Source organism: Haemorhous mexicanus, chromosome Z (genome assembly GCF_027477595.1).
Source record: "Haemorhous mexicanus isolate bHaeMex1 chromosome Z, bHaeMex1.pri, whole genome shotgun sequence".
NCBI lineage: Eukaryota > Metazoa > Chordata > Aves > Passeriformes > Fringillidae > Haemorhous > Haemorhous mexicanus.
In genome coordinates this window covers 4,334,592-4,352,442 of record NC_082381.1, presented here as the reverse complement: position 1 = coordinate 4,352,442, position 17,851 = coordinate 4,334,592, and the positions used below count along the sequence as shown (strand labels likewise).

General features: G+C 48.9%; 1 protein-coding gene across 1 annotated transcript; it reads left to right on the top strand.

Moving 5' to 3' along the window:
* Positions 1-2,629: 2,629 nt before the first annotated feature.
* LOC132342054 (serine/threonine-protein kinase PAK 3-like) lies at positions 2,630-17,331 on the top strand. Its single transcript, XM_059874244.1, has 10 exons — positions 2,630-2,662; positions 4,423-4,554; positions 7,368-7,502; positions 7,780-8,112; positions 12,137-12,249; positions 12,909-13,026; positions 13,702-13,801; positions 14,202-14,398; positions 15,744-15,881; positions 17,251-17,331. The coding sequence occupies exons 1-10, from the start codon at positions 2,630-2,632 to the stop codon at positions 17,329-17,331; spliced, it is 1,380 nt and encodes a 459-aa protein (XP_059730227.1).
* Positions 17,332-17,851: the final 520 nt, after the last annotated feature.

Sequence of the window (17,851 nt, the reverse complement as noted above, 5' to 3'; positions counted from 1 at the left end):
AACAAGCAACGTTATGGATGGGGAGCTGTGTGGGTCAAAAGGAGGCAGGGGTGCTTCAGGTCAGGAGAAGCTGCAGATGAGGCAGACCGTGGCCTGGTGGCCAAGAAGGCCAAGGGCATTGTGGCCTGTGTCAATAGCAGTGGGGCAGCAGGAGCAGGGCTGTGAGCGTCGCTCTGTGCCTGGCACCACTGCGGCCACAGCTGGAATGCCGTGTGCAGCTGGGGGCCCCTGGGAAGCAGGAAGTGTTTGAGGGGCTGGTGCGTGTGCTGAGTAGGCCACGGGAGCTGGGCCTGGGTGTGGAGCACAAGGCCAGTGAGGAGGTGCTGAGGGACTGAGGGAGCTTTAGATTGGACAAGGGGAGGCACATAAAGGACCTTCAAGCAGAATTCCTTAGATGCCTACATGACAGTGCTCACCACAAGGGCTCTTTCTCTTCACATCATCCACTCTCTGCATCCAAGTGTTTTAGACACAGGCAGCGATGACACTTCCATCTATTTGTTTGTTGGTTTCCTAAGAGGAAATGCATTGTTCATTTTCTAGTTTTCCAGAAATCATGGATGCTTCTGCACTATTTTCCGGCTCTTATCATGCAATGAAAGGGATTCTGAACACTTTCTGGTTTTCCATGTCTGCTGCAGCAGTCTCAAAAGCCTTGCTGTCTCTTTCCTACTTTTCCATTTGATATCTTTCTAGACCTAAAAGCTGTGTTTTGCATAGACAACGTTGCTTGCTTCTAGCAGATTTCTTAGCAATGTAAAGATCTGTTGACCTGGCCCATTTCAATCTGGTTGAAGTGACTAAGAATGCCATTGCCAACAAAGTTCATGAGTTCTCCTTAGGTGCTGTTGCTGTAGATGCGATAGGAAATGAAATTATACGCCCTAGGTAACAGCTTATCCATGATCCACCTCTTGCCACAGGTGCCAAGGCCAAGAGTCCTCTATCCTCTGGCTCTCCCTCCAATTGCTGAAGAAGCCAAGGAGGAGGAAGATGAGCAAGAAAAACGAAAACGTCCAGCTGTGGTCAAATGGCCGCCTGCTCATACCAAAAGAGTAAGTGCCCATTCTGGGCTGCTGAGGTGCAAGTTTCTGAGCAGCCAGCACTTGCGGTTGCTGGCTGAGCATGCTGAGTGCTGGAGTCCTGCAGGATGTAGGCATTTCCTGTAGGCAGTGACAGCAAGAAATTGGCCTTTGACCTGTCATGCTGGGGCACTGATGAGCTGGGGTCTGCGGCTGAGCATCTGGCTGCTTGGCTTAAGGACTCTGCTTCTCTGGGCTTCTGCAGTGTGACGGACAAGGGCGCATGTGGTAATGCTGGAGGTCAAAAGGCTCTGTTGGTTTGTTTTCCCCTTTTGGAAAGGTGTCTTTGGCTTGTGGAATTGTTCTGCAGTTTTCTTGAGTCCTTCCTCACGTATAGTCTCTTTTGTCCCAGCTGACTTTTGGCTTCAATAAGCTGCAAGGAGATGTTTGTATAGTCCATGAAGCTGTGGCAGGCCTTTCTTGTTGCATGTGGCCAAAGAAAAAAACCGCGCAGTGTCGAAGCCTCCTTGTGAGGCAAACAGCAGAAGGGGCAAGTATCTGTTGATCCGTTTTGCCCAGAAGTCTGCGGCTTTGGCAATTGCATTAGTACCCGCAGTGGGGGTGAAGCTGCAAGTCCTTGACAGCTGTCTTGTGTTGCTCAAAAGAGGAAGGCCATCTTGAAATGGTGGCTGGTGTACTTGAAGTCAAACAAGCAACTTTGTGGATGGGGAGCTGTGTCGGTCCGAAGGAGGCAGGGTTGCTGCAGGTCTGGAGAAGCTGCAGATGAAGCAGACTGTGGCCCGGTGGCCAAGAAGGCCAAGGGCATCGTGGCCTGTGTCAGCAGCAGTGGGGGCAGCATTAGCAGGGCAGTGAGCATCGCCCTGTGCTGGGCAGCACTGCGGCCACAGGTGGAGTGCTGTGTGCATCTGTGGGCCCCTGGGAAGCAGAAAGTGATTAGGGGCTGCTGCGTGTGCAGAGAAGGCCACAGGATCTGGCTAAGTTAGTGGAGCACAAGGCCAGCGAGGAGGTGGTCAGTGAACTTTAGCCTGGACAAAGGCAGGCTCATGAGGGACTATATAACAGGCTCCCTTAGATGCCTTCATGAGACTGCTCACCACAAGGGCTGTTTCCCTTTCCAAATGTCTGCTCTCTGCATCCAAGTGTTTTAGAGACATGCAGAGATTACACTTTCATCTTGGATTTTGTTGGTTTCCTAGGAGGAGAAGCCCTGTTCATTTTCGAGTTTTCCAGCAAGCATGGAAGCTTCTGCACTATTTTCCGTCTTATATCATGCAATGAAAGGGATTCTGAACCCTTTCTGGTTTTCCATGTCTGCCACAGCAGTTGCAAAAGCCTTGCTGGTTCTTTCCTACTTTTCCATTACAGAGCTTTCACGAAATAAAAAGCTGCATTTTGCACAAACAACGTTGCTCACTGAAAGCAGACAGGGAGGAGTAATGAATTCTTAGCAATATATAATGATCTGTTGAATTGGCCCGTTTCAGTCTGGGAGTAACTTAGGATGCCATTACCAACAAAGTTGATGAGTTCTTCTTAGCAGATGTGGCTGTAGATGTGAGGGGGAATCAAGTTATAAGCCCTAGGTAATGGCTTATCCCTATGATTCCCTCTTGCCACAGGTGACAAGACCAAGAGCTGTCTTTCCTCTGGCTCTCCCTCCAATTGCTGAAGAAGCCAAGGAGGAGGAAGATGAGCAAGAAAAACTGAAGCGTGCAGCTGTGGTCACATCACCGCCTGCTCGTTCCAAGAGAGTAAGTGCCTATTGTGTGTGGTGCTGTCTTTAGTACAAGGCAGAGGTGCAAGTTTCTGAGCATCCAGCACTTGCTGTTGCTGGCTGAGGATGCTGAATGCTGGAGTCCTGTATGATATAATCATTTCCTGTAGGCAGTGACAGCAAGAAATTGGCCTTTGACCTGTCATGCTGGGTGGGGCACTGAAGATCTTGGGGCGGCAGCTGAGCTTCTGGCTGCTTTGCTCAGGAAAGCTGCTTCTCTGGGCTTCTGCGATGTTATGGCCAAGGGCCAAGTTGTAGTGCTGGAGCTCAAAGGGCTCTTTTGGTTTGTTTTCCCTTTTTGGAAAGGTGTCTTTGGCTTGTGGAAATGTTTTTAAGTTTTCTTGAGTCGTTCCTCACTTGTAGAGTGTCTGTTGGCCCAGCTGTCTTTTGGCTTTTGCTAAGCTGCATGGAGATGATTGTGCTGTCCATGATGCTGTGGGGAGCCATTCTTGTCTCAGGTGGCCAAAGAAAGGAACCGCGCAGTGTCGAAGCCTCCTTGTGAGGCAAACAGCAGAAGGGGCAACTTTCTGTTGATCCGTTTTGCCCAGAAGTCTGCAGCTTTGGCAATTGCACTGGAGCCAGCAGTGGGGGTGAAGCTGCAAGTCCTTGACTGCTGTCTTGTGTTGCTCAGAAGAGGAAGGCCATCTTGAAATGGTGGATGCTGTATTTGAAGTCAAACAAGCAACATTGTTGATGGGGAGCTGTGTGGGTCAAAAGGAGGCAGGGTTGCTGCTGTTGCAGGTCACCTTAGGATGAGGCCGACTGTGGCCCGGTGGCCAAGAAGGCCAAGGTCATCATGGCCTGTGTCAGGAGCAGTGGGGCAGCAGGAGCAGGGCAGTGAGCGTCGCCCTGTGCTGGGCACCTCTGCAGCCACAGCTGGAATGCTGTGTGCAGCTGTGGGCTCCTGGGAAGCAGAAAGTGATTAGGGGCTGAAGCGTATGCAGAGAATTCCACGGGAGCTGGGCTGGGGTGTGGAGCACAAGGCCAGTGAGGAGGTGCTGGAGAAGCTTTACCCTGGACAAGGGGAGGCTCATGAAGGACCTTCAAGAAGACTTCCTTAGATGCCTACATGACAGTGCTCACCACAAGGGCTGTTCCCCTGCCAAAATTCCCTTCCCGCATCCAAGTGTTTTAGACACAGGCAAAGCTGACACTTTGATCTTATTGTTGGTTGGTTTCCTAGGAGGAGAAGCCCTCTTCATTTTCTCTTTTTCCAGCCAGCAAAGATGCCTCTGTACTACTTTTCTGGCTCTTATCATGCAATGAAAGGGATTCTGAACCCTTTCTGGTTTTCATTGTGTCAGCAGGAGTTGCAAAGGTCTTGCTGGCTCGTTTCTTCTTTTCTATTTTAGAGCTTTCAAGAAGTAAAATCTGCATTTGCAGAGACAATGTTGCTCATTAAAAGAGCCAGGAAAGAATATCAAATACATAGCCATATTCTATTCTGTTGAATTGGCCCATTTCAATCTGGTTGGAGTGACTTAGAATGACATTGCCGACAAAGCTGATGATTTCCTTTTAGCAGATGTGGTTATAGATCTAAGGAGAAGTGGGGTTATAATTGATGGGTAATAGCCTGTCCGTCATGCTTCTCTCTTGCCACAGGTTACAAGACCAAGAACCATCTCTCCCCTGCCTCCCTCTGCTCCTGAAGAAGAAGCCAAAGATGAGGAAGTTGAGCAAGTCAAATGGAAGCGTCCAGCTGTGGTCACACCACAGACTGTTCATTCCAAGAGAGTAAGTGCCCATTCTGTGATGCTGTCTTTAGAGCAAAGCAGAGGTGCAAGTTTCTGAGCAGCCAGCACTTGCTGTTGCTGACTGAGGATGCTGACTGCTGGAGTCCTGCAGGATGTAGGCATTTCCTGAAGGCAGTGACAGCAAGAAATTGGCCTATGAGCTGTAATGCTGGGGCACTGAAGAGCCCGGGGTTGCAGCTGAGCTTCTGGCTGTTTGGCTCAGAGAAGCTCCATCACTGGGCTTCTGCGGTGTTATGGCCATGGACACATGTGGTAGTGCTGGAGGTCAAAAGGCTCTGTTGCTTTGTTTTCCCCTTTTGGAAAGGTGTCTTTGGCTTGTGGAAGTGTTCTGCAGTTTTCTTGAGTCGTTCCTCACGTATAGAGTCTCTGTTGGCCCAGCTGCCTTTTGGCTTTTGCTAAGCTGCATGGAGATGATTGTGCTGTCCATGAAGCTGTGGGGAGCCGATCTTGTCATGTGTGTGGCCAAAGAAAGGAACCGCGCAGTGTCGAAGCCTCCTTGTGAGGCAAACAGCAGAAGGGGCAAGTTTCTGTTGATCCATTTTTCCCGGAAGTCTGCAGCTTTGGCAAGTGCCTTGGAGCCTGCAGTGGGGGTGAAGCTGCAAGTCCTTGACGGCTGTCTTGTGTTGCTCAGAAGAGGAAGGCCATCTTGAAATGGTGGCTGGTGTACTTGAAGTCAAACAAGCAACTTTGTGGATGGGGAGCTGTGTCGGTCAGAAGGAGGCAGGGTTGCTGCAGGTCTGGAGAAGCTGCAGATGAAGCAGACTGTGGCCCAGTGGCCAAGAAGGCCAAGGGCATCATGGCCTGTGTCAGCAGCAGTGGGGCAGCAGGAGCAGGGCAGTGAGCATCGCCCTGTGCTTGGCAGCGCTGTGGCCACAGGTGGAGTGCTGTGTGCAGCTGTGGGCCCCTGGGAAGCAGAAAGTGTTTGAGGGGCAGGAGAGTTTGCAGAGAAGGCCACAGGATCTGGCTAAGTTAGTGGAGCACAAGGCCAGTGAGGAGCTGAGGGAGCTTTAGCCTTAACCACTGAAACCTTGTGAGGGACCTTCAGTATGTCCTCTGTGCATGCAATATTTTACCTACTTTTGGAATTGGCTTTCTTCTCCTTTTTTTATTGTGATTTTTTTGCTTTGCCTAGAGGAAGTGTCTTGTTCATTTTCTTTTTCTCCCAACTAAACTGCTTTTCCTCTTTATTTCCTGCCCTTTTACAGTACTCGGACTGCTACAATTTTTTATTCCAAAGTGTCACTTCTCGTGAATGCAGTATATTTTTGCATGAGAACACACCGTTTGGTACAGGGATGTTGGTGCAGAAGAAGCTTTTGTGGCTCCAGGCCTGCCAGCATCACTTTGAACTTAAGAGTGCCTGTGACTTTCTGTAGACAAGGAAATCAATGTGTGTTTTCTTTGGGAATTGAGCAGGAGATCAATGCCCTTGCATTCCAGCTGCTCCTCAGAGATCAGAGGAGCTGGTAGGGGCTGGCCTTTATTTCTTTTTATTGCTTCCAGCCACTTTAGCACCATCAGTATTGTCGAGTCCAAGAGAAGAACTTGCTCAAGCACAGATGCACAAAGAGTGCATTTCCCAGTGCAATGCTCTGGGTCTGATCACTTTCCATAAGGACCTGCACACTCCAGATTCCCCAAGAGTGTGCTTTATTGAGCAACTGGAGAGCAATCTCAGGATTGCTGCTGAGCGGGGCACTGGCTACCAAGTTTTGATGTGTGTAGCAACAGAGAGGTCAGAAAATAGAGATTATAGTATAGAGATCTGTCTGTCTATCTATCTATCTATCTATCTATCATCTATCTATCTATCTATGTAACATTTACATAATTGAATCTTCCCGGCTCTGGTCCAAGGCAGTTGGAGGTGCAAAGGTCACCTAAAGCATCCCTTTCAGGAGAGAATTAGAGACACATTCCCTCCACCAATTCTGAGCAGGCAGAGATGTTTCCCCCTCCAGATAGGATGTTTTTTTCCCCCCTCAGAGTTGTTTTCCTCCTCTGGCCTCTTCTGCCCTGAAGTCTCCAGTTAACTTTTTAGATTGCTGCCTGTCCTAGAGAGGTGGAACAATTCCACGTTTAGCTGGTGTTCAGTGACTCTGGTCATACATGCCATGCATTACATGACACATGGTTTCCTTCACTGGCCTCCCCAGGGCTGTGTAAGTGCATTCGTTAATGGGGCCTTAGCAGAGTCTCTTTTACTGCTGGTCAGAATTCTCAGTTGACAGCAGAGGGAGAAGAAACACCTTGGTTCTCTTCCATATACTGAGGTGGCCATCGAGGCTCTCTGACCTCCATCAGAGATCTGTGCATGCATCCTCATCTTGTGAATGACCAGGTTTTCTAACAAGAGTGTAGATGTCAGAAAGGCAGGAATGCTGGTGCAGGCCTGAAAAGAGCATGAACTCCAGAAGTGTGTCTCACAAGGGGTGAGCTCACACAGGAAACCACCTGCAGAGCCAGGATGGAGCTGTGCGACAGGGCGGGCTGACAGTCACTACTGAAAGACAAACAGGACATGGCAGAAGAAGAGGGAGGCCCTCACCAGACCCTTGAGTAATGCCACACCTTCCCTGTCAGCTGCCTGAGAGGCTGTTGGAGCTTCTGTCCCAGGTGGCCTCTAAATGTAGGGCCAAGGTCACTTTGGAATCTGTGCTTCCCCACGGGCAGAGAATGACCCAGTAGAGCAGCACAGTGCTTTGGGAACGTGAGAGCCCATCAGTCCTTGAGTCTTGGCCCACAAAGGTTGTATGGAAAGTTGAAACCCATCTTCTCTTGCTTTCTGTGCAGGCCCTTCTAGAGAAAGAGCAGGAGCAAACTGCTTCATCAGAGATGCCACGCCCGTCTCAGGGAGAGCTGTTCCCAGCCCGAGAGCAGGAAGAGCAGCACAGGCAGCAGGTGGAAGAGCCAGAGGAGAATGGCCAGGTAAGCCTGACTGGCCAAGTGACAGCAGGAAGGGCAGGAAGAGGGGCATAAAACGGAGCTCTTGGGACTGAGGAGGCCAGGAGTCCCACAGGCACTGGAAGCACAGAGCCTTGGAATCTGCAGAGAACAGCACTGGGACAGGAGGGTTACATTGGAAACAGATGTGGGTAGGGAAGCAGAAAGAAGTGGCTGAATAAATGTGATTTTGAGGCTGCAAGAGGAGAAAGCTGAGCTTGATGGCAGCTCCCAGTCACTTGCTCTGCACTTGTGTGTACAGAACATCAAGGCAGAGCCACAAGCAGAGCTGCCCGAAGCTCAGAGTGACATCATGGCATTGAAGAGAAAGAACAAGGATGACATGAGAAGAGTTCAAGAGGAGAATCTCAATCAGCAGAGGGGCGATCAACAGAACCAGGTGAGTGAAAGAGTGGCAGCCACTCCACTCATGAAACATCCTCTCCCTTCTTGTTTACTGACTAACAAGGACCATGTGCAGGCAGAGCTGCAGGATTCGGAGGCTAGCAACAAGGTAAGGGAGAAGAGGCTGGAGGAAGAAATTAAAATCATCAGAGATAAAGCTAATCGCCTCTCTCAGTCTCTACAAAAGCAAGTGAGTGAAAGAGGGATAGCCACTGCAGTCACCAAACCGGTGGTTTCTGCCCTTCTTGCCTTTCTAGTACAGAGCAGCAGGGAGTGGGGTGATGCCTCTGAGTGCCATCCTGCTGTCGTGTGTATTACAGTCACTCTGAAGGACATTTCCTGGTGTGTTGAATCCCCACTGCTGCCCTGGATGGTTGGACTTGTCCTTTGGCCTTTTGGCCAGCAGTCATCTAAATTGATTCCTGCTTGCCTGTTCTGCTCTCCTTGTTTCTTGAGGTGTTTTTACAGGGGAACATGGTGACCCAGATGGAGGATTGAAGCAAGCTGTCTGTATCCCCTGTCAATCTGTTCTTTCCCTTTCCTCACAGTCGGTGACTCCTGGCTGACAGGGACAAGCTGTAGTCCCTGACTGCTTTGTTCTGTTTGATTTGAGGTGCAAGTGTTGACACCTCACCGGGCAGCCTGCAAAGACTTCCAGCGAATGTCTGGCAATGAAGGGCCCCAAGTTTGGCATGAGGCACAGGAACAGTGCCCACCAGAATTGCTACAGGACCAGCACATCATGGGCTCTGAACCTGCTGCCGCATCAGCATTACCTCGAGGAAGCCCTTCTGTCAAACCTGGGAACTCGAGCTCGGGCAGTTCCTTCGTCTCTCCAAAACAGCAGACTGAGAAGGGGTACCTGGAGATGCTGGGTACGTCTGGTGTGTTTCTTGTCTGAGGGACAGTGTGTTGTGTGCAGGTATCAGCACAGCTGTACCGAATGCTCCTCCTGAGTTTGGTGTCACAGGGCCATTTAGGACTCCCCAGAGGAAGTGCTGTGCTCCAGGGCAGCGAGAGAGCGCTCTGGGTGTTCCTGCTGCCTCTGAGGGCACCTGGGACTGGCTTGGGTTTGTTGAGCTTCCCTCTCTGCTAAAGGCTGAAGCAGGGATTGTTCTTGGATCAGCAGAAGGCTGTGACCTAGCAAATAATCCAGGCAATTCCTGTCTGTTAGTGGCCAAACTGAATGGAATTTTCAGCTTCCTAAATCCTCCTTAGACTCCTGACTTCCAACCAGTCATCAGAGCAAAAAAACCTCACAGAAATTGACTGGTTTTGGATTTTTGTCTTTTTGGCTGGGTTTTTTTTTTTTTGGTGGGGTGTTTTTGTGTTGTTTTTTGTGGGAGCCTTTTGTTTTTTGTTTTTGTGAGGTTTTTTTGTGGTGTTTTGGGGTTTTTTGTTGTTGACTTGTGGGTTTTTTTGCTGGAGTTGGTTTTTCTCCATCCTGAAGGAGCCCTTCTTCCCCACATCTTGTTGATGCCTATTTTGTGACTTACTGTTACCACTACTACATCTGCAGTTTATTTTCATGAGAATGCTGTATTTTTGTCAATAAGAACTACTTTTGAAAGAACATCAGGTTACAGGACAAATAGAGAGCAGGAGGTGTTTTCCATGTGCCCCCAAAGAAAAAAACAGACACTTTTATAACAACCTGTATTTATTCTTCTAGTTTTATGCTTATCAAGATGTGTCCAAGAGACACATCTAAGTGATGTGATCAGATTAACTGGAGGCATTTCTCAGGAGAGAGCCTCCAGCCCACCCACGGTATAGTCCTCAGATCCATGGCACTTTGTCATACCTGATACCCACTCTTTCCCATGACTGTTGCAATCCTACCCATTGGCCAAAGCCCTGCTCAGATCAGTCTCTAGGAAAACACATCAAGTCCTTTGTGATTCTGCAGCACAACCCAATGAGTCTGCTTCTTGCCCGTAAGAGCTGCCAGTGCTGTGCTCTCAGATAAGACCTGGTGGGGCTGAGACCAGAGCCCCGTGGATTCTGTGTCTACCATCACCTGTTGGGACAAAAAGGGCATTGATCTGCACCTCAGTGTGGCTGATCTCAAAGCCCATCCTGTTGTGTCCTGAATGGGGGCAACAACTTGTATGGGGCTCAGGCTGGCTGTGGCTTCTTCTCACTGCTTGTCAGTGCTCATGCTTGGGCTTTGCCAGACTTGTTGTGCTGGCTGCCCTCTCCCGGAGGGCTGGTGGGACTGCAGAGGCTGGAGCCTTCCTTAGCTGGGAGAGGGGCACCTTTGAGCTCAGCCTGCTCATAAACAGGTGAGGGTCCTGATGCTGAAAGCCTTGTTGGGATTGGTAATAGCATGAGCTGCTCTGGTTTACAAATGGAAAGGAATTCTTTTGGCAAACTGCTGAAAGGTGGAGAAGATGTCCTTCTCTCCTGGAAATGCATCTCCCTGTGCTTTGTTTCCTGTCAAGAGAACTCTTCAAAGGATTGTACAAAATCAGTCTCTGTGCCAGCCGTCTGCACTGCAGGGCTGCCTGTCCTATTGACGTTGGATGTTGTTACCCAGCTGACCACAAAGGGCTCAGAGCACCAGACAGTGGGGCTGCCCTTTGTATCTCCTGGAAGCTGGGATCTCTGCTTTAAAGTCAGCATCTTGCATTTTGTTTCCCTCAGGGAGAATGGTGAATACGGAAAATCCTGCAATGAACTACACTGAAAAGGAACATATTGGCAGTGGGTGAGTCCAACCGCAGTTACTCCTGCACAACCATGGGCCAGGTGTTTTTCTGGTGGAATGTCTATCCAGCGTGAAGTCAGGCCAGCTGCAAACATGTTCACACACTGGGGACAGATTCTCCCATCTCTCGGTGCTGCTCCGAATTTGTGTGTGTGCTCAGAAGGCATTGTCAGACACACCTCCATGCTGCCGAGGTCTTGCCTGCATCAAGGAACAGGACCTGGAAGATATCCTTGTCTCTCAAGTGTGGGACAGCTCTGTGTTAATTTCTTTAGCATTTTTGTATGTCTCAAAATCATACTGCCCCACTAATGAAAAAAGAAGAAACTTGCTTGCCAGAAAGAGCAACCTACCCCCTATCAAAGCTGTGAGATAACAGTTCCCAGGAACATTTCTTTCCCCTGGTTTGTGGAAGGAAACACTCTATGGTCAGGATAGGAACCCACCATTTAGAAAGTGAAACGCAAGAGGAAAGAATAAACTCCCTTTAGAAGTTGAACCCCAGCGCTTCATGAACAGGCCCAGTGCCCATGCACTTGAGAAGAGCATACATCATCTGCCTTCTGGCAGAGCCCTCCTGCATCCTGCAGCTTTTAGGTATTTACAGCAGAGATCTCCTAAATGGGCTAACTTTCACTCTAGGAGCTAAACAGCTTCTCCTTTCTCTGCTTCTGTTTCATTGCTAGGAGTTTTGGTCATGTGGTTAGAGCACTCAACAATGCCACAGGAGGAGAGGTAAATGTCAACAGCCCCTGCAGACTCTGATGCTCTTGAGGGCCTTCCCCTCTGGGGGGTGGGAGCTGTGGCTGGAGCTTTGGGTAGAGCTGTGCTGAAAAGGCACAAGAAGCACAGACTGGTGCCAGCCCATGAAATACGTTTGGGACTTTGTCCTCCTCAGCTGCCGAAGAAAGGCACGGAGGGCAGCGGTTCCTTTCAGAGAAGGAGGCGCTCACTCGCTCTTCGTTGCCAAAATAAAGGTGGTGCCTTAGAGCACCTCCCTGCTCTTTGGGGCTACAGCTTCAGAGTCCTGAATTCTCATTTCTGGCTGCCAGCAAATACATCTGAAAGTTACTGGTAGTTCCTTAGCCACCTGCAGTGTGCACTTGGGAACTGCACGTAGGGAGAGATCTGCAAGGTGTCCCTAAAAGCCCTAAGCCCTGCCCACAGCCCAAGATGTATCCACCGAGTATTAAGGCATAGATTACTTCTTCTGAATCCCATACAAAGCAGCAGAGAGTATGGTCAGAGGTTTGGGGGTGATAGCTGAGACACCACTGTTTCCAAGTGGACAAGGCAAGATGTCAGTGGCCCCATGTGTTCTGGAACTGCCCCCAAGGAAGCAGAGAAATGGGCTGTTGGAATGTCAGCTCCTAATTACTGCAGTGCCTAATCACAAGGCAGTTTGGCACAGCTCAGCTGTGTCATTGCAAAATCACTTGCTCCATGTGTGTTGTGGTCTCGTGCCACCAGCTTCTCAGGTTACTGATTTTCAATGTCATTTTAGGTGGCCATAAAGAAAATAAATCTTCAAGGACTGCAGAGGAAGCAACTAACAGTTAATGAAATCATGATCATGAAGAGGAATAGGAGTCCCAGTGTTGTGAATTATTTAGACAGGTGAGAGGTCATGGTCTTATCCCATGGATGTGCATTTACATACAGCAAACATGAGAGGTTAAAAACCCACTTTGGTCAGTGGCAGGAAGTAGAGCTGTTCATTATTACTTATTAATATTTCTCTATTCATCTCCAATGGATTAGAAGAGAGTGCATCTTGTTTGCATGAGTTTTCCCTGGAACGCTTGAAAATTATTCCAAAATTATTCAGAACCTGGATCAGCTGTATCTTCTTAAGTCAGCATCCTCAAAATTCGCTGCCTTCCCATTTTTTGGGATTGATTTTTTAAAGTTTCTTAAATGCTAATGAACCATCCTAAAGTGGATTTCCCTTAGATCGTTGCCCCTCTTTGCCATGGTCATGCATGCCAGGAAGACTACGTGCTTATTTCCAGAAACACCAGGTGTGAAAGGCTTTTTATCTGGGCTGTTACTAAACTGCACTTTTCACTTGCTGCCCATCTAAGACATCTCCTTTTTCACAGCAGTGCCTTTCTCCTCCAGACTGCACAGATTGTAAACAATGCACAGCTGAGAGGGAATGTCTATTCCTTTGATTCTGTCCTAGTCCCAAAGGGACCTGGAAACAAGAAACCCGGAAGTAAAAAATCAATGTAGCCATGCATGTTCATCTCCACACCCTTGTTTCCTTCTTTCAGCTATCTTCTGGGTGAGGAACTCTGGCTGGTTTTAGAGTACATGGACGGAGGCGCCCTGAGTGATGTCATCAGTGAGACCTTCCTGTCTGAAGAGCAGATGGCAGCCATCAGTCGGGAGGTCAGCAATCCCATCTGTGCTTCCGAGGGCTTGGGCAGGATTGTCTGGGAAACAGGGGCTCAGAGCTGGAGTGATTTCATGTGCCAGACTTTGTTTCTGTGTGGCTGGTATGCTATGGGCAAGTAAAAGCATCTCAAGTGAAACGCCTGCCAGTGCCACTGCACTCACTGTACTCAGTTCTTGTACTCTTATTTCCTGCTGTTGTACTCTAGCTCTGCCTCTTGTATTTGCTGTTCTCCATCTTCCTAAACTTTTGCCTGTCTTCACTGCATTCCTTGCCTGTGACAGCAAAGGTGCTCGTGGCAGGATTTGAAACGAACAGCAAAGAAAAAAGAGAGACTCGTTTTGCTCAGTCCTCAGCTAAAAAAGAGTGCAGCTAAAATGCTGTTTGCTTCTGAGCACATGCACTGCAGCAGCAGTCATCCTGGCTGGTTTGCAGGGGACAGTCTACTAGAGCAGGTGCTGCTGCTCTTTTAAAAAGCTGACATGCCTTTCCTTAGAAAGGTCTTGCTCTTCAAGTGCTGGAGCAGCAAGCTCTTCCTCTCAATGACACTGTGTTCTGCCACTACTCCCCTTTCCCCTGGAGAGGGAATCTTTTAGATTCTTTGTTTCCTTTCCTGTGTGATGAAATGACATCACTAATTTTTGCCCTCCTCTCTCTGTTTTCTCTCTCAGTGCCTGCGAGGACTGGATTTTCTTCACTCGAACCACATCATCCACCGAGATGTGAAGAGCGACAACATCCTTCTCAGAACAGACGGCTCTGTCAAGCTAGGTCGGTATGTTCTTGGTCAGGTGCAGCGTTCCAGGGATGGGGGCTGTGAGGCTGCTTTGAGTGATGGCCAGCTCCCCAGAAATGGAGCTGGTGGTAGTACAGGGGCACTCGCTGTGAGCTGGTGACAGGGTTGACACATGTACAGAGGTATGACAAGGAACCAGCAGTCAAGAGTGGCGTTGCTCTGTGAGCGTCCCTTCCAGAGGGAGGGAACTACAAGTCTAAAGCTTCCAAAGAACAAAAGCCACTGCTGGAAGCAGTGAAAAAACGGGGCGCTTTTTAAAGTCGCCAATGCCAGGACATTCAGCAGCACATTTCCAAACTTCTGCTGGGGAATTCTTTTGTTGGTTTCCTAATTGCACAGAATTAAAATCAAACCAGTATTTTGCTTTCTCCTCAGCTGATTTTGGCCTCTCTACTCAGCTCACCCCTGAGCAGAATAGACGGTGCACGTTAGCCGGGACTCCTTGGTGGATGGCGCCTGAAGTGGTGACAGGTCAACCATATGGCCCCAAAGTGGACATATGGTCTTTTGGAATTGTGGGAATTGAAATGGTAGAACGAGAACCTCCTTACTGCAACCAAAGTCCTGCCTCGGTAAGGAGCAAATACTCTCAGATCCCGCTGTCTTTCTCACCTGCCCCATGTCCTGCGTGCCATTGGACAAAACCCCATTGCCATCTGCTGGAACTACTTCCACCAAGGTCCCCTCCTAAGAATGTCCCTGCAACACATCAGCATCTGCTGTAGTTTTGGTTGCATCAGGTGGGGGAACTCAAGCCTTGCCACATGCAAACAAATTCCATTCTCAGGCAACACTTGCCTTTGGGTTATAAGTGGTTCCACTTCTTTTGTCTGTGGAGATGGCCCCAGTAACAGGAAACAAGCATCTTAGAATTGCTATTATCTTTCCAGAAGTGAAAGAAGGAAACCCAAATCCAAGAAAGTTTCCAAAACTGTGGTTTTTAGAGAAGAACATAACCCACGGTGCAGTTTCTTCTCACTGGGAAACATGCCTGAAACCTGGGCATGAAGGTGTGAAGGCCACAGGGTCTCTTCTGCTTCTTGTGCAGTGCTGCTGAAACACTGAGAGACCATGTTTCTCTCCTAGCCCAAGCCAAGTTCTCCACGTCACCAAGCTCTCCACATCCCCAGACAGAGCCTGGGGATGTGGAGAGCCTGCCAAAACCTGCCAGTGTTTCCTGGCACTTTCTGGGATGAGCCAATCATTAATATATTGACTTGAGGAGCCAAATAAGCAGAGGGTGACCATAGGGATGGCACCTTTTCTTCTTTTGACCATGACAATTTTTTCTTTTCCACATAATGGGAAGCAGAATTTTTCAGACTGCTGAGGGACAGAGCTGCAGGTGGCTCCTGTGTGCCCAAGCAGGCATTTTCATCCCAATACATTTGCGCAGGCATCTTAATGACTCTGTGTTGAATATGAGATTGCAAATGTTTGTTTCCTTACCTGGGGATAAACAGATGGATTTCCTTTCTTCCAATTAATATTGTTTTCAAGAACAACACAAAAAGCTTGATGAGTTCTATGGCACGAGTGCTTAAGGGACCAACAAGCACTGCAGAGATACCTTTCATCTACTAATCCTTGAAAATTAGTTATCATAGCAAAGTCCCTTTTCCAAAAAGCCTCTCAAGCTGGTGTGAATCCTCAGAGATGCAAATGTGCTTTTGCTGATGTAGTTCCCACTACCTAGGTCAGTCAATGAAATCAGCTGCCAAGGCAAGATCTGTGGGACGGTGGAAAAGCTGTGGTTGCATCGGGGTTTGGGGTTTTGGTTGGTAAAGGAAAGTCATCTCTGGGTCTCTGCCAGGGCAGAAACTGTCACTGAAGAAGAGAGGTTAAACAAAGACATGTGGCAGAGCACCTAGAGATGTGAAAGCAGCAGGGCGAGCCTCGTGTTTCCTTCTTCTGCAGGCTCAACGCCTTATAGCCACAGTAGGGACCCCAAAGCTGCGACATCCCAAGCTCCTCTCAGATTTGCTGCGTGACTTCCTGAGCTGCTGCCTTCAGAAAGACGAGGAGGAGCGCTGGTCTGCCATGGAGCTCCTGCAGGTAAAGTGTGAAGGGGCTGCAGGTGAAACAGGGTCTGAGGGATGGGCTCCTCCTCGACTGAAGTCCAAGGCATCAGATGAGCCCCCTTCCTTCTCACCTCCACTCTTGGTGCTCTACAAATGAAAATGGTGAGGAATCCTAGACTGGGCTGGGCTGGCAGGGTCCTGTAAAGGTCCTCTGGTCCAAGTGTCTTGCAATGAGCAGGGACATCTTTAAAGAGATCAGGTTGCTCAGAGCCCTTTGCCACCTGACCTGGAATGGTTCCAGGGAGGGGGCACCTACAAGCTCTTGGGACATCTGTGCCAGGGTGGCACCATGCTCTGAGTAGACAAGTTCTTCCTTAGACCTGCTCTGATAAGATCTCCTTTGTGTTTAAAAATATTCGCCCACATCCTATTCTAACTGGACCTGTAAAAAAAGGTGTCCCCCACTTTCTTCAAAGACACTCTGAAGTCTTGGAAAGTAGCAAAAAAGTCTCCCTGGGCTTGTTCTTCATAAAACTGAATATCTCCACCTCTCTCTGCATTTCCTGAAAGGACAGGTCCTCTGTCCTCTGTTTCTGTTGCCCTCTTTTGTAATTTGGTTGGGTGTTCAGTTTTATCTAACGGCAAAAGAATTGAAGTAGAGCAATGAGGGTAAGGAGACATGAAATGATGGTGAAGGAACCCAAGGAAGCCAGTCCTGGCCTAGCAGTCAGAGATTTGGCTGTGGGCAGGAGGGGCTGTGGGGGGCTCACTCTGAGCCTCTGAGGGGCCCTGGTTTGTTCTCCCCAGCCCACCCTTAGAGGTTTCTGGCACGCAAACAGGGACAGCTGGGAGGGACTTGTCCCAGCCCCATCTGCTGCCTGGCATGCTCAAGCAGACGGGAACTGCCCCAGGGTCACTGCCAGGTTTTGGCAGAATGGGAACTGCAGGACCCAGTGCCACTGGGCTGGCCCTGCTGGGAAGGAAGGTGCCATCCAGCACAGGAGGGGCATGGCATGGAAAGGTAGACGCTGCTCTATCCCCCTGTGGAAATCAGCACGGTGCCTGTCTTTCAAAGGCAGGGGCCTACGTGAGTCATTGGAGTATCCTGAGAGGAAGAAACCCCAGGGACAGAAAGCACCATTTCTAGAGTACTGGCAGGGCAAAAATCCCAGAGAGATGAAGCCATCACAATAAAGAGATGGGTGGCATTCTGGGCCAGGTTTGCCTGTGATGGCAAGGTCCTGCACATGACAACTGGACAGCTGATGGTCCCATTGTTCTACTTTCTGGGTCTTTTTATGACCCAGAGGAATCCTGATTGAGTCTGTGAAGCACTGAGCTTGGAAAGTCCTGGTTCACTGTTCTTTGTTGTTTTGGTTTTTTGGTTTTTTCCCTATGGACAGCATCCATTTGTGACTTCAGCCAAGCCAGCATCTATCCTGTCACAACTGATCAACTCAGTCAAGAAGAGGAAGAAGAATTAGGAGACGAGAAAGTTACACTCATGTCAAGATGTTATCTCCAAAGGCAATTTACAGTAGCATTGTAGAGTAGAATTCTAGAGTAGGACTGTTGAAGAGTTTTGTACATTAGGATTATAGATTAGGATTATAGAAGAGGATTATATATTAGGATTAATTCAATAAAGTAATTCAATAAAGTTTCTGAAACTTCAACTCATTTGGAAGATTTCCTCTCCTTCTGACCCCTTCAGAAAACTTCCTTCTGAATTACTAGTTGTTTTTTACTGGTGCTAAGTCACACAAATGGCTTCTTTAGTATGGTTTGTAAATGGAAAAGGCTCGTCTTCATTCATTCTCTCCAGACCATACTGCCTTTGGAATATGGCCCGCTGGCTGGTTTTTGCCTAACTTTGGTATTTCTAGTTGAGGCAGAAAGGGCAATGGCATTTGCAGGAAAAAACCAAAGGAGCGGGGCAGCCCAAACACCCTGTGCAGATGCAGGCATTGAGCTGTGACTCGAGAGCATTTGGGTTCCTGCCAC

Excerpts from the sequence above, each read along its gene's own strand:
- LOC132342054 (XM_059874244.1), top strand. The coding sequence starts at position 2,630 with ATGGCTTATCCCTATGATTCCCTCTTGCCACAG. Across the intron at positions 4,555-7,367 it reads AGACTGTTCATTCCAAGAGA|GCCCTTCTAGAGAAAGAGCA; the intron begins GTAAGTGCCCAT and ends CTTTCTGTGCAG. Across the intron at positions 15,882-17,250 it reads CTGCCATGGAGCTCCTGCAG|CATCCATTTGTGACTTCAGC; the intron begins GTAAAGTGTGAA and ends CCCTATGGACAG.